General features: G+C 39.9%; 1 protein-coding gene across 5 annotated transcripts in view; it reads left to right on the top strand.

The window, feature by feature from the left end:
* The first annotated feature begins 5,707 nt into the window (after positions 1-5,707).
* LOC108443125 (voltage-dependent calcium channel subunit alpha-2/delta-1) overlaps positions 5,708-15,809 on the top strand; it is a 130,448-nt gene continuing 120,346 nt past the window's right edge. For all 5 annotated transcript variants that reach the window (XM_017723853.2, XM_017723937.2, XM_017724021.2 and 2 more), the window contains exon 1: positions 5,708-6,122. In XM_017723853.2, the coding sequence (XP_017579342.1) occupies positions 6,034-6,122 (89 nt within the window). In that variant the 5' untranslated portion in view covers positions 5,708-6,033. The remainder of the gene's footprint in view (positions 6,123-15,809) is intronic.

Below are 15,809 nucleotides of genomic sequence, written 5' to 3' on the forward strand. Positions count from 1 at the left end.
CTGCTTGAACCAGTCTGGCAAATTTCTTTTGATCTCTCTCCTCAACAAGACATTTCTGGCATAAGTGTTTAGTGAGTGTTTGCAACAGAAAATGACATCAAACCCTCCAACACAGAATGTAACATCAAATTTAGATGTCACAATTTGTGTGTCTTCCCTTTACCTTTATCACAATGTCCATTCCTTTCCAGAGACCTGCTTTCAGTTTTTGAAGGACATTCTGCAGGGATATTTTTCCACATCTCCAAAGTTCTGTCTTAGAAGTTGGTGGGGTTTTTTTTTGCATCTCCCAGTTGCTTAGATTATTCAGGAACCATACATGCGTTTTCACTCTTTTGGCATTAATCGATATTTGTTTCCTTCAAGTATTCAGTGATTGTTACTGTCCAATAGGGTCCAAACAATCAGCATCTTTCCTGCATTAATATATTCCTGCATATAATTCAAGCGATGACTTCCATTTTCAAACCAATATGAACTCATCTAGATGTCATACTTGGATAATTGACCTTCAGGATATTATGCCTTTAATAAATAATAAACCATTTTAAGTAACTATTTTCAGTTTAATCGCCTCCAAACTGTTGAATTTAAGGACAGAAAGATCTGCGCTTGCAACATTGTTCCAACAGAGGGCATCAGCTGAACAGAGCAAAGCCTAGTCTATGAGTCAAGCTCACCAGCAAATCCTCAAGATATTTTTTGGACTGTTTAGATTTCATCTTAACAAAATGGATAGAACAAAAAAAATTTATCTCATAATCAGTGCCTTGATAAATTATGCTGTTTTACCTAATGACTTGTGTGTATGTACTGCTTAAAATGCACTGCATGTTACATTGTGAAACATCATTCTGTATTATTATTATGATCACTTCAGAGAAATATACGCATAATGTCTCCATTCAGCTAGTCAACATTCAAGCAGAGATCAGGAAATCATCACGCTAGGCCACACTACTCACATTTGGCTATGCTAATGCTACATCTGACCATCACCAGCAGGTCTAGGCTTACTATACAGGTAGCGAATATAGTTCAATGACCAGAAGAACAGTAGGGCTTAGTGCAAAGACTTTAATATAAGCGTGCGAGATAGCACTGTTTGTGAACATCCATTCTCTTCCTGGGTAATGCAGGCAGGGCGCGTTGCCATGGAGATCCAGTGTAGGAGGGTTGCAGGGCCCAGGGGACTGGTGTAGCTTGGATTTCAGGATGTGGTAGCGAGTGAGTGAATGAGTGTGTGTGTGTGTGTTTGTGTGTGTGCATGTGCAAGTCCACAAAACACAATCATTTGATACATTTGAGTGTAATAACTGGTGTAGATGCTGTATAATGAGAGATTCTTTCTCCCAATCCACACAAAACATCTACTCATGATTAGGAGATTTGAAGACTACTGTTTGAATCTCCTAATGTAGCCCTTAGCAACAATAAAAAAGACTTTTATAGCATGTTATTTACCCAATGCTTATCAAATAAAGAATGACTGTGCAAAGGTTGTGCTTAATTAGATTCCTCTTATACCATCCCAGATAAACTGGTGCCTATGTTCTTGCTTTAAAAGCATTGTGCAAATTCAAAGACCACCTTTCATTTATTTGATTTCAAAAACTGTCATTATGTACAAGATATTGCTTTTCAGCATTAGGAAAAAAAGTAAACAGAAAACAATTTCAAAAGAAAATTACACACAAGCCTTGTCAACTAAATAGAACAGCATTTTTTCAGCATTTAACATGCCCACTGCTTGCCTTCCATTCTTTTCAGGCTCCTCACAATCCAAGTAATCGCAAACTTTCAATGATGTTCAGGTCTGGACTCTGGACTGACCAGTCCATTTTGTTGAGAACACCAGTAGCTTTTTGTTTGATTTGCAAATTTTCCTTTTTTTATGTCTATTTCTTTTTCTCAGTAACAGCTTCTTGACAGCTACGCATCTTGTCAGACTCATAGTGTTGAGTTGTTCTCTCACAGTGGAAGGATGGACAGAAATGCATGTGGATTTTTTCAGATCTGAATCTCCAGATCTTTGACTGGAAATGAAGGCTGTTCTCTGACTTCTGCCCAGTGCTGTGTGTACACTGCTTTAGAAGCTGTAGCAGCATGGCTACAGATCAGACTGGCAGTAACAGTTACCTATGACTTTACACTCCAGTTTGCTTGGCTGGGGCCTCTGTAGCACATGCTTAATGAGCTTGCTCATTAAGCTCTCCTGAATGGCCTATGGTTAAGCCACAGGTATACTCACACCTGCACTGAACTCACAACACCTTTGCAGGACAGAGATTTGTTGGATAGTTCAGCCATCAGCCCATCAGACCCGAATCAGACCCGTTTTCCCAAATGAAGTTCAGATGAACTGTGGGCCCCGGCGAGCTTTAATCACTGCCTGCAGCAGAATTCTGCTGGCAAAAAAAGAGGTCACAACAACAGTCTTTATTAAACATCTATAGGGAATTTTAATGAGAGGACTTGTTTTGATGATGTGATGCCTTTTTTCTCTCCCAAGCTTCTTTTCATTTAGCTGCACGCTGGCCTTGGGCTTTTATCATGCTCTGATATTGTCCTCCCTCCTTAACTGCCGCTGGGTCATGCTGTGTGTCTCTCCTGCTCAGAAAAGGGAGTGAGCCGCTCCTCTTTTCGTGCCTATGAAATCCTTGGCTCTTTTTCAGAGCGGTCGATGGGATGGTGCTAATGGAATGGCATAGAGAGAGAACAATAGAGCAGAAAAATGAGCAGAACTCTGTGTGCCTGTGCCATTAGTCCACTACCTTTCCCTCAATGGAGCAAGAAATAGCGCTCCATTCGTCCCTGTGTTATGGCCTTGCTCTTTCATTCCCCATTCTCACTCTCACTTTCTCTCTCTCACTCTCTCTGTCTCCACCCCGCAACCCCTTTGCCACAGCCGTTGTTGAGGACCACAGAGCCAGTGAGTGGTTGCTAGGTAACGGGTGAAAGCCGAAATCCCTCGGCAGCTCGTTCCCTCTGCCCCGACCTGTCTCCATGCTCACTCGCTGTTTAACTTTTATCTCATCAGAAGGAAAGTGTCTCTCCATTCTCAGAGAACAAGACATTTCAGAAGAGTGGGCAGCACCAGGGGCGATTCTTTGAAGATAAGGGTAATGTCCTGCAAAGTAACATGCAGAAATATATGCACCCACCACTTGCTGACTGAATGTTTTTTGTATTCTTTGTTCTGGAGAGCACAGATTTTGAAAGGGCAAACAAATGGAGATTTTACGAGCAGCGGGTGATATGCAAAGCTTGACTGTAGAGGGGATTCAAGGGGATGCCACCCCCCCCCTAAAGAAAAGGACAAAACTGATATAAAACTACAGTTCTTCCAGTTCCACCCCTTTTGACTCATTTCATGTTATTTCTGATAAAAGTCAAAAGTCTAATGCCTATAGCAGAGGTTTTAAATCCAGACCTTGAGTGGACCCTGGATTTTGTAATCATGAAAGCCAGTCACAGTTACACTAATAGTTTACCTAACTACCAGAGAATCCAAAATCAAGGACTGAAAATGGTCTGGATTTAATACATAGAGTAATGTATTTTGTTTGATATAAGGAAATGGGCACTCTACCCACAGAATAAGATAAGATGTATACAAATGATTTTTTTCCTGCAGTAAAAATGTTTTTGAAAAAGAACCTCATTGAACTATTTTTTATTGTGAACCCATGCAAAAGCCAGTATTCCAGTACTAATACCAAACTGAATACTGTTACAAATCCTCACATAAACACTGAGGATAAATACTGAGGATAAAAGGAAAAATACTTTGTATAATTTAAGCCTAAGAAAACCCTTGCTACTGTATTTGTACCTCAGTATCAATGACCAAAAGAAAGCATTAGAATTGAAAGTATCAATACAGTCAATACAATTGAGTATTGATCTGCACATCATGACATTTTGACCCCAGGGGCCCACAGCATGGGCTGTATAGTGGTGGACTTATTTTTCACTGGGGCTGAGGCTTCAGCCCAATATACTTGGGATATATTATACAATATAAATATATACATACAGTAGGAACAGTTGCTCTCTAGAAACACAGACATTAGAAATAAAGGGAAAAATGTGTGAGGGGTAAACTGGACCTCATCTTCAGCTTGAGTGGTGGACATGTGACTAGAATCCCAACTAGCAGCTGTGTAAATATGCTGTCAGTATAAGAAATTGGCATGATTGGGAGAAATGTGTACATACAAGTGTATTTGTCTAACAGTGGGAAAGCACATCCACATGTATGATTATATTGCTATTCTAAATGCTTAGACACCCATTCATGGTGGATGTGCCCAACACTAACCAAAAAATCCTAAATCTGGCAATCCAGCAATGTTCCCTCTATGTCAAGTTTGCCCAGTCCTGGTCCTTGAGGTCTAGATCCAACACTAATCTAACACACCTGATCCAGGTAGTAAAGGCTTTCAGATGCATCTGAACATTAGAGCTAGGTGCGTTGGATGTAAACCCTCCGGGGTGGTAGAGCTCCAGGACCAGCTATGTAAGGATTGAGTTGATCAACTTAGAAATTCTAATTTTGTGAAACAAGCCCAGATACCTGCAGGAGCAGTGTAGTCCAAAGAAGACACTACGCTAAATCTCTGTAAAGCTGCATACTGTGCTTGGAGGTGGTCAAATAATAGAAGCTGTCGAACTCAGAAGACACTCCCATCATTTCCAGTAGGAGTAAAGAAGCGGAAGCCCCACATGAACCAGGTTCTTTCTGGTTCTTTCTCATGGAAAAAGTTTGGATTTGTCCCCTATTTAGCCATTATTTTAATGGGTCTGTGCTAAAACCACATCTTGTTAATCATATGCACACATCGTTTTGTCTGCCACTGGCATAAAATGTTAGACAAAATGTTGTTCACTGCAGATTTGACGGTTTCGTGTAAACATTCTTTTTGTTATTGAGCTACTTACAATGTGTTTCATTACAGTTTAACAAGCAGGTGGTACTTGGTTAATTGTACAACAGTAACCAAGTACAGTTTAGTGCACATTCATAATTGATTTCAGGTGTGTGGTAATTGGACGGCATCTCCTGAGTAGAGGGAGAGGGGGGGGGAAAGGGGGGGGGGGGTTAAGAAAGAGAAACAAAGACAGGGAGGGGGAGAGAGCAAAGATGAAGCAAAGGAAAACAGGAAAGAGAAGAAGATGAGAAAAGGATGAAGAAAGCAAGAATGAGAAAGGGGAAAACAGGAGAGAGGGAGATCAAGGAAATGAGAAAAAGAGAGAAAATGAGCGAAAAGGGTAAGATAAAAGAAAAAGGGAGAAAGTGAGAGAAAGAGTGAAAACGAGAAATGAGAGAGAATGAAGGAGAGCGAAACAAAAGAAAGTGAGAAAAAATTAAGAGAGAGGGAGTGAAAGGGAGAGCAAAAGAAAGAAGAGAAAGTGGAGAGAGAAAGAAAGCACGAAAGAGAGAGACAACGAAAAAGAAATGGGGAGAGAGAGAGAGAGAGAGAGAGAGAGAGAGAGAGAGAGAGAGGTGTTCTGTATAGTTTATGTCTAATAGTAATACTCGGCCTATCAAACTGCATGTAAAGCATTCTGAGTCTGGAACAGAGAGAGGGAGAGAGAGAGAGAGAGAGAGAGAGAGAGAGAGAGAGAGAGAGAGAGAGAGGGCAGCCAATAGGTATGAGTGTATGAGTGGAATAGAGATGAGGAGGAGATAAGAGGGCGGAACAGAGGGACACACTCCTCACACTCGCTCCGATCACACTGCTGCTCGTCGCTTCCACTCCAGACTGGGAAGGAGGGATGAGCTGTGTCAGCTGGGGTCCGGTGTGTGTGACAGAAAGCCGTGAGCAGACAGTGCGTGCTGAGTGCCGGTGAGCGGCGGGACGTTCAACATGAGCGTGTAGCGCGGTTCGCCCTGCACTCGCTCACTGTAGCCCGATGACGGCTAATCCGATTATCTAGCAGGGCAGCAGACGCCTCGGCTCTGGAGACAGAAGTAGCGCGCAGCGGACCGAAGTGCTGGAGATTCAGCGACATTCAGCTGCCACAGCCATGAACCCCCACACCATCACCCTGCTGCTTCTTACAGTCTTCTCAACGCTGCCCTCTTCGTGCCCGTCTCAGTTCCCAACCTCGCTCATGTGAGTACTGAACCCCTGCCGTGCCGCCTTTATCCACGCCCGTGTGAGTGCGACGCCTCTGACGGGGAAAAGTGCTTCTGTGCTTCCGTGAAAACTGTTGAACACTTTTTTGGGGGCATAATTCAGTCGCTGACATGTCAACAAAGTTCTTCATAATGATCTGATGTGAAATAGTAAAGTGTAGAGAAACTTGCCGACAGGCGTCGTGACAGGAACCAGTACAAATCCAGAGAGGCCATGAGGTAATTCTAGTTTTCTACACTGTTTATTTTTTTATGATCTCTAGATAACAAAAGTTGTTTTCCTGATATTACAACTTGGGACTTATTTGTGATATCGATAAAACAACTTGTTATCTTGAGATCACGAGATAGTGTGATCTCAAGATAATAGTCTAGAAAATTATAACTACCTAATGGCCTCTCTGGACTTCTGTAAACCAGTCACAGGGTCACAGTGTCTACAACACAAATTTGATTTATTATTCAAGAATGAGCAGTGAACGTACATGAGCTGTCTGAGTTTTTATATGTATAGAAACTCAGGCTTCATGTTGATAGTAGTAAAATTGAGGTAAATCTGGGGGGAAAAAACTTTTTCTTTGAGGACTATTCCTCTTATCTGGTCTGCATGGCTTTTAAATATATGTTTTAGACCAAAACCTTCTCTCAAAGCTACCATAAAACAGTGTCTCAGACATCGGGCAGCATATCCATTAGCTTTCTGTGCTTGAGCCTTTGGATGTATTAACCAGGAGGGCTGGTCCAGCACCGTTTGTTGACTTTCTTGCTCAAACAAACCTGATTCATCATATCTGTTAACTGCCAGATATGTTTAGTGGGGGTGTTTGAATAGAGCAGCTACCAAACTGTGCTGGATACTGGCCATTCAGGACTGGAGTTGTGCATCCCTGCATTAAGCACTTCTGATGTCTGGGTCCCATCACCACTGCTGTGAACAATTTTGACTCCGCAAGTTCCTCTAGAACAGAGCATTCCACTTCAAATCACTCTGAATGGCTTGGATTGCATCAATACAATTTAATGAAATGAAATGAAATGAAAATGAAAGCTTCACTGACCATACAGTGGTGGTGGTGGTATCATGAGAAGAGTTTTATGAATCTTTCCCATCTTGAGCTTTATTCTCTTTTATACAAAGGCAGTTGCCTGAAATTGTGTTATCTTCTTTATTAGATGCTGTTGTGCAGCAGGAGTGTGTTTTGGTGAAAGTCCTCTCCAACTGTTCAGGGTGTTGTCTCTATGTATGGCTCAGAGTGAGAGTGAGAGAAAGAGTGAATTGATAAATGAAGGACAGAATGTGTGGCACATTTAGAAGATTTCTCATATATACTATTTGACCAAACATTTGTAGGCATCTGCTTATCAGTCTTTTCCTTTGGTATTGAAGGGACTTTGAGGTCCCTTTTTGCTTCAGTACCAGCCTCAACTCTCCTGGACTTTACACTAGATCTTGGAACACTGCTGTGAGGATTTGATTCCATTCAGCCTAAAGAGCATTGGTGAGGTCAGCTACTGATGTTGGATGATTATTTCTGTACTGGAAAGTGCCCCATCACTCCAGAGCGCAGTGAAGTGCTGGGGGTCTTCCCCCTGTGGCTTACACTTGGCAGTTAGGTTCATTCTATTGACACTGCTTTTCTATGGAGATTACACAAGCTGTATGTACAAAGTTAAGCACTTGTTTTAGCCATGGGTGCGCTTTGGCTACCTTTGTCTGGATACGCGAACCATGGCTTTGGTGCAATGTTTGGTTTAATCTGCCTTCATCAACCAGTCTGATGAGAGGTAATTAGTGGCCATGATCTTGTGTGTGTGTATTTATGTGTGTCTTTTTCACTGTGTGTCTCTCAGGTCAGAAGCGCACATTGTTGTTAGTCTTGCTTGTTGCAGGTGCTGCTGTTGGTGCAGACGCTGGCTCTGTAATGATCTATTATTAGTGTTGAGGTGAGATGAGAGTGGCGCTCCTCAGGGAGGCCCCGGGCTGGAGCAGGTAATTATTCCCCTGATGAACAGGCCTGCCAGGGAATCCAGCTTCACACTCTCCCAGCCATACACACACGCACCCAACTAGGACATGCTCTTCCGTAGCCCACTTACTACAACAAAAACACTGCACGTCTGACCTGCACGGAGACAAAAAAATGCACAAATACCTTAAGGATGGGCAATATGACAATTTTAATAACATTATTTGACATGATAAACTTGTCTGAGCTATTGTGTGTACTATCAGTGCTTACACAACACTGACCAACTACTTGTTTAAATAAAAAGGGGGTTAACCCCTCAAAAATTCAGTAACTACATTGAGTTCCATGCAAACTGACTGAGCTATTCTTGTGTTATAGAAGTGTGTAACAAAAATTTGGGCCTGCCGCTGGGCCCTGGCCATTTAAAGAAGTGGTTGAGCCTGTTGCTGGTAGATTTCGTAGTTACAGTTACAAAATGAGTGATAACTTCCACCATCAAGTGATCTGTAGCATACCTGAATAAACATGCTCTATTTGCTTGCTCATCTTGCTGGGGTATCGAGTATATCAAACTGGAATGTAGGGGTTGAAGTAGAAATAGTGCAGACCATTGATTTGGTCAAATGTAATCCTCACAGAATCATGACACATCATCATTTGGGCCAGAATCCGTCTGTGACTGCTCACATGAAACTAAGTGCCAACTTAAAAACTCCTCAATTGCTGCTTCTATTGTTTGTGGTGTTTAGGTTAATGCAATACATAGTAACACATTACATTTTCCTGTCACAGTACAGGCATTACATTTTAAATACTTGTAATCACATTATTAACCTGTATCCCACATTTTCTTGTCTTATTTCTTGTTATTTTTTCCCTCGAGGTCCATAACATTTGTGTGGTTTTATGTGCAAAAAATAGTCATAACTCATTTTCACATGACCATTTTTTATTGCTTAAAATTAAACAGGCTGTTTGTGGTACAGAGCCTCTAAGGCCATTATAAGACAAATGAGCTATGTTCTTATTGGTCGCTTTGTATTGTGCCTCATTCAAAAAACACTCTGAGCTGAAACCCTGCTTAGAAATTCAGTGTAAATGGATGTAGCTAAACTGCTGTAGGCTGAATAGGTAGACAGATGTAAATGTGTTGGTTCCAATGACATTAATTCAATTCAAAATGGCCTGTTTTTCAGCTTAGTTTTCATCTATGAACTGTATAGACCTGGAAGTAAATGGTACATTTTGACTCCAGTCCTGTTTATATTTACATATGACGTCAAATTCCTCATAAAAAGTGAGGGCAATTTGGTTCTCCATGAGGCTGTTTAATAAGAACTTAGTTTTTTTGTGTTACTTATAAGTCTCTAGTAGAACAGTATTAATAAATTGTATTTGTGTTTGCACATAATGTGCACGTGCATGTGTTGCTTGCAACATCTGACTGCACTTCTTAAATAGTGAATGTGAGCAGCGCAGTGTGAGCACGAGAGGAGCCGTGAACAATCTGTCGAAGCAGATGCGAAAGTGATGGATAAAGATCCCCATGCTGAAGAAGACTGAGCTCACATTCTCACCTAAACTAGCCACATTTCCCATTTAGTAACAGGTCTGTAACCTTTTTCACATTTTATTTAGAAAAGTTCTATTCTGAGGCAGCTGTTTTTAGACTGTTTTCTCTGGATAGTCTCTCCTGTTTCAAAAAGCATCAGCCATTTATGATTTTAAGCAGCAGAACCAGCGGTGTCTTGTTGAAAGGCAGGGATGCTCACTGTCATTGGCTTTTTCTTTCTAAGTAAATTAGTGAAAGGACTGTTGAATTTTCCCATGTGCGCTTCAGTTTTTGCAGTTGTGGATGGGTTTTAAAGCAAGACAGAGGTAAAGCTGAGCAGAAGATTACTTTTACATGATGTAATGAGTAATGTAATCCCATTACAGTTTGAGATAAGTAATTAGTCATTTGTAATGGATTACTCTGCTGAAAAAAAATACTGTTAGAACCACCAGGATTAAATCCTAAAGGTTCTACGTTTTTTCAGCAGGGTACCTTTATGAAATAGAAGTCTAAAAGGAATAATATACAGACATTTTAACATATTAGTTTAGTGTCACCTAAACATTCTGTTTTTTTTGGAGTACAGTAAATACATATCAAATATCAGTTTGAAGCATCAGTCAAGCATAAACACCTTTAAACTGTGCTAATATTGTTTTAAAGCAAAAACGTGCAGTAACCAATATGATTCCAATAACATGCATGTGTATATTGAATGCTAGAGTGTTGAATTGTTTGCCACAGAATAGTATTGAATAAGCATTGGACTTTTGATAAAGTGTGCTAAACAAATTGTTTGGAAAGGGATGATACTAACTTTATCCATGTTTATTATTATTTGAAGCACTTCACTTAAGATGAGCCGCTACTAAGACACTACTGTCACAGGAAGAAACACACAGCTAACGATATGACATCACGGTACATTTTCACAGCACACGATATGCATCAAGGGTCCATATGATGAGAACTGAATTTCCCTTTGCCTTTTATATATTGCTGGAGCAAAACCTTGTATCTCCAAAATGGTAACTTTACAGGAGAAGGAAAAAACCCACTTTACTTTTAATATAAGTCAATAAAACCAGAGTTTTTCCAGGTCATTTGGAGCCATTTCTTTTGGTATTTTCATCATGAAATTTGCACGCAACGTAAAGGGCAAGAAGTTCTTTCAAATTATGTGAAAAACCAAACAAGAGATACAAGGTTTTGCTCCGACGGCAGCTTTATAAATAGATAAGAATAGAATAAGAACAGAGCACCTTTATAACATATCAGTCTTAGGGGCACAGTAACAGAAAACAGCCTGTTTAATTGTAAGGGATAAAGACTGGTTGGAAAATGGTCATGTAAAAATGAATTATGAGCATTTTTGGTGCATAAAACCACACAAATGTTATAAGTGGACCTCAAGAAGAAAAATGTCGCATCTGGACCCTTTACGTAGTGATAGAATCCACTTTGTGATGTCATGGGATGTAGTTTTTCATAATAAGTATTAAGTATAATCATTTTTCATGCCTGTGAATGTAAGTTTCTGATGTTTCATGCCAAATTTGTAACAGAAGCTGGTGATCAGGCTACACTGATGGAGACCGAGGAAGGATGAGTTTTGAGCCAAGGGTATATAGTCTCTGTGATTGACGGCTTGGGCTGTATCTTTAGATAGACGTAGGTGGATGCTGTCATTCTGTTTTCCTTCATCAGGATGCAGCCTTTGGTTCCTGGAGGCATTAGAAGTGTCTGTATGTGCACGCACATTCTTTACTGAAGTCTGTTGTGTCTTCTTTTGTTGATCTTGTTGTGGACTGGTGTGTGTTTACTGATATCCCTTAGCAGGTTCATCAACAGTAACTTCACCTAGACATGTTCTCACGAAGCTGTTTACAGTGATATACCATGTTCAGACTGTGTTCATAAATAAAATAAATTAACAGTTTATCAGAATCTGCATACGTGAGCATTTTTATGTGCCTCAGCAGCAACTGCAATGGCAGTTTTGCTGTTTTATCTAGTGCTTAAAGATGTTTTTTCCTAAGGAAAAAAGTCTGCAGTCACTCTTCTCCTCCCTGCTCAGCTGAGCTGTAATCCTCATGCTGTAAAGGGATTAAATGGCTTATTATAGAGGAGCTCAGGGAAAGTCAGTATGCTGAATGGACCTGAAAGTGTATGTGAATGAAACTTCATGTTCACTGGATTAAACTCATTACAGTCATCGATGAATTCTGAGCATAAAGGGCTTTTCTTCAAAACCATTGTGGCCTTGTTCTGTGATGGAGCGCTGCATTTACCCTGTGTAGAACTGATTTATGATAAACATGCATACACACATGGACCCCAAAGACTTCAATTTCGAGTGTTTTTATATCAGATGGACAGTTTGGGAGACTGCAGGGGGCACACATTTAAAAAAGACGGTTCTTCAAGGGTTCGTAAGCAAAGAAAATGGTTCTGTATAGAACCCTGAACATTTGAACCCTTTGCATGATTAAGGAGTTCTTTGCATTGTGAGAAGGTTCTTCAAGTTGATAGACAATGTGTTGTAAATGGTTCTATATAGAACCTCTTTGAAGGGGGTTCTAATTGGCACCAAAATGGTTCTTCTATGGTTACAAGATTGACATGCTAACAGTACAAGAACCCTTTTTGGTGCCACAGAGAACAGTTATATATAGAACTGCATACATCACACTCTCCATCAATCTGAAGAGCCTTTATATGTTGCAAAGATACTTTATCTTTATCATGGAAAGGGTTCCTTGAGTGTTCAGCGTTCTATATAGAACCATTTTCTTTACTAAAGACCCTTTTTTAAGAGTGTAGGTGATATATGGGTCAGAGGCAGCTGAAGTCCTTGGAGTGTGTCTGCGTGAATAAAACAGTTTTCGCCTTCCGAAGCCTGAACATGCCCACAGTTAATGTTAGTAATGAGTTCTTTTTTCCCCTTTAAACTCAGAACATCAAACCAAGAGCTGCTTTTCTAATGAAGAGGAATAAAGAGAGAAATTGGCCATTAATGCAGAGTTCGATTATTATCAGACTCTTTCAGCAGGCTTGCAAAAACAGCCCAGATTGCATTAGAACATTTCAGACACTGTGTCCAGATAATGCTCTAATTATATTAGTGCAGCATGGGCAGAGACTATAGAAATATTAGACACTGTACAAATAACTAGAACTTTCAAATAGAATCCGACCAATATGAACATTTTATTACCAATACTCATTAAACAATAACACCCATAATTTTATCCGGTCAACCCTTTCATTCATGGTGTCCACATATGGTGAAGTTCTGTAGCTTTTCATATAATTTATGCATGAGAGGATTGAAAGTCGTTTTTGAACAGTGCATTCCTGATATTATTGTCAGGTGCAGTGAATTGCCACATATGACTGACGCTTCCATATATCCATTAGGACTGTGTTGTATATCACACTCTCTGAAATAAAGGTGTGAAACTGTCACTGGGGCAGAACCCCTCTTGTTTCTGGGGTGTTATCCTCAAGGGTACATCTCAGTACCTGTAGTCATGTAACATAATGCAATGAGTTGTACGGATCCCCCCACCGCCACCACTGTCTCGTCTCCAGGCTTTTTATTTTATTCTTCTGTTTTTAAACGTTACGTTATGAAAGGATACAAGTATATACTTTTCCATTGGAAAGAACATATTTAAGGTACACATTTAGACCTAAAAGCACTTTTGTACCTTTGAGGGAACATTTACATCATTTGTACCTTGTTGTATGAAAAGTGTACCTGCATAGAACCTTTAATTCTAAATAAAGTGTGTTCATTTAGCTTGCTAAGTGTTAGCATCGGGGGAAGAGGTCAAGTAATAAAGTAAAGTTTTTTGGTGCCTGTTACAGAAAAAGGCCAAAAAGCTAATAATTCAGCCCAAAAAATCCAATTAAATTCATGATTGTTTCCCTAATTGTTAATTTTTGAAAAACACAAACTGCAGGCATTCACACAATTTTAAATAATAGCTGTATTGCTGTTGGGATGGAACTTCCCAGTATTTGTAGCAGTTTTATTGGCTTCTGTCTGTTCAGCCTGCATTGCTATAGTAAAGGTAAAAATTGATCACAGCTGGCATAAGTCCCTCAAACCGCTAAAACCCTCAGAAATGACCGTATTAATGGCCATATTGATGGAGATTTTGCTGACTTGGTTACCAGCCAATTGATACACTGGTCACTCCCACTTGAAAACGTATGGCATAATGCATAACATCCTTCTTTCCATTAGACATTGAAATATTTTGTGGGATATCAGATGCTTGCTGTCAAATAAAGCTCTCCCACAGCACAAACAGGCACAACTTGTGCTTGGTAAGCACCCACTGAGCAATCCAGCGCTGTTTGTTATGAAGCACTAGTGAGTTGCCCTCCATTAGCAGTCAGTCAGTGAGCTGGTGTGGTGCTTTGGAGCTTCCATTTCCTGAGGAGCGCTGAGGAGATGATGGGGCTGCTGAGTGTGCTCCACAGGAGACAGATTCACACCTTTTCTTTGAACTCTGCCATTCATCACTCTTCTGTCCCTCTTCCTGGCTTTCAAGAATGAGGGACGTGCCGAAGGGTGCCATTAGCTTGTGTTGGAAAGCTTGGAGTGTTTTTCCTGTTTGTTTTTGGTTTTTTTTTTTGAAAGAAGCTTTTACAAAAAGCAAAACAAAAAATCTTTCATTCTGTGGTGTGAGCATCCTGATGAATGTGGGCATTCATGAGCTGAACATTAGGTGCACTTTGTCAAGACTTGTTTTGAAACATCTGAGATGTGTAAGTAGGATGGCCGTGGTGCTGCGTCATGTTTTGAATTTGTCGTTTTTTTGTTTTTTACTAAAAAAAAGTAAAAAAAAAAAACGAATATTTAGATATTCAATTATTCATTTGAAATAATAAGAACTAATAATTGTTTAATCAGCTTAAATCTGGCATGTAAATGCAAAGAACAGTAACAATAAAATGGTTGGAAATGTTCTAAGAAAGTAAGGTACTGTTTGCCATGAGCGAAATTACCACCTTGTTAAAAACATGTGGTGCTTTGTTTGAGCCTGCCTGTAATCTTGAGCTGCAGTAAATGATGAGCAGTAGCTAAGTGGATGTAAGTGGTAAATATATAGATCAGCATAACCTCATGTGACCCATTTAACATTTTAACAGGATAATTTACTAGACAAGCTCTGTTTAAACAGGTTTCTAGGACGAGCAAATGACTTTTTTTCTTGTGAAGACTATGTTTACAAATGACTTGTATTTTAAGATAATCATTCACTTTTACATAGTTCACTAATGTATGTAATGCTTTTTTCTTGTAAGAAGCTAACTTGGTCAATTTACTGACAGTCTGCTGGTTCTACACCAGCATGTTTTCCAGTAGTAAGATAACATTGTGCTTCTTTTGAAAGATAAGTCAAACTTGCATATCATTGCTGTCAGAGCGAAACCTAGTATCTCAAAAATCCCCTTCCAATTTTTTTTTCTGTTTTCTTGCATGTTTGTTATATTTGAATGTTTCAAATCATAGAATTACTATTAGTATTAGACAACGACAACACAAAATACTCTTTTTAAGTGATTATTTCATTTATTGAAGCTAAAATGCTGTTCAGCCCTACCTGGTCAAGTATGAAAAAGTAAATGCTCCCTTGGCTACTAAATTAACCAGTCAACCAAATTCAGTTGACTGTTGGCTTCAGTTTCACTAACCACACCCAGGCGTGATTACTGCCAGACCCGTTGAATCTAAACATCATAAACATTTAAATAGAACCTGTACAGCAATGTGAAGCAGACTAGGTCTCAAAAAGTATCAGATGGTTCCACGTTCTAAAGAGATTCAAATGCAGATGTTCAAATATAGTAATTAAATCAACCAGACTGGAAAGGTTTACAGAGCCATTGCTAAGGTTCTGGGACTCCAGCGAACCACAGTGAGAACCATTATCCACAAATGGGGAAAAGTTGGAACAGTACTGAACCTTCCCAGAAGTGGCTGGCCTAGCAAAATTCCATCAAGAGTGCATCAATGACTCAGGTCACACATGAATCCAGATGAACTTCTAAAGAACTGCAGGCCTCACTTGCTTCATTTAAGGTCAATATATATGATTCCACAAAAAATAGACACTGGGCA

Source organism: Pygocentrus nattereri, chromosome 7 (assembly GCF_015220715.1).
Source record: "Pygocentrus nattereri isolate fPygNat1 chromosome 7, fPygNat1.pri, whole genome shotgun sequence".
NCBI lineage: Eukaryota > Metazoa > Chordata > Actinopteri > Characiformes > Serrasalmidae > Pygocentrus > Pygocentrus nattereri.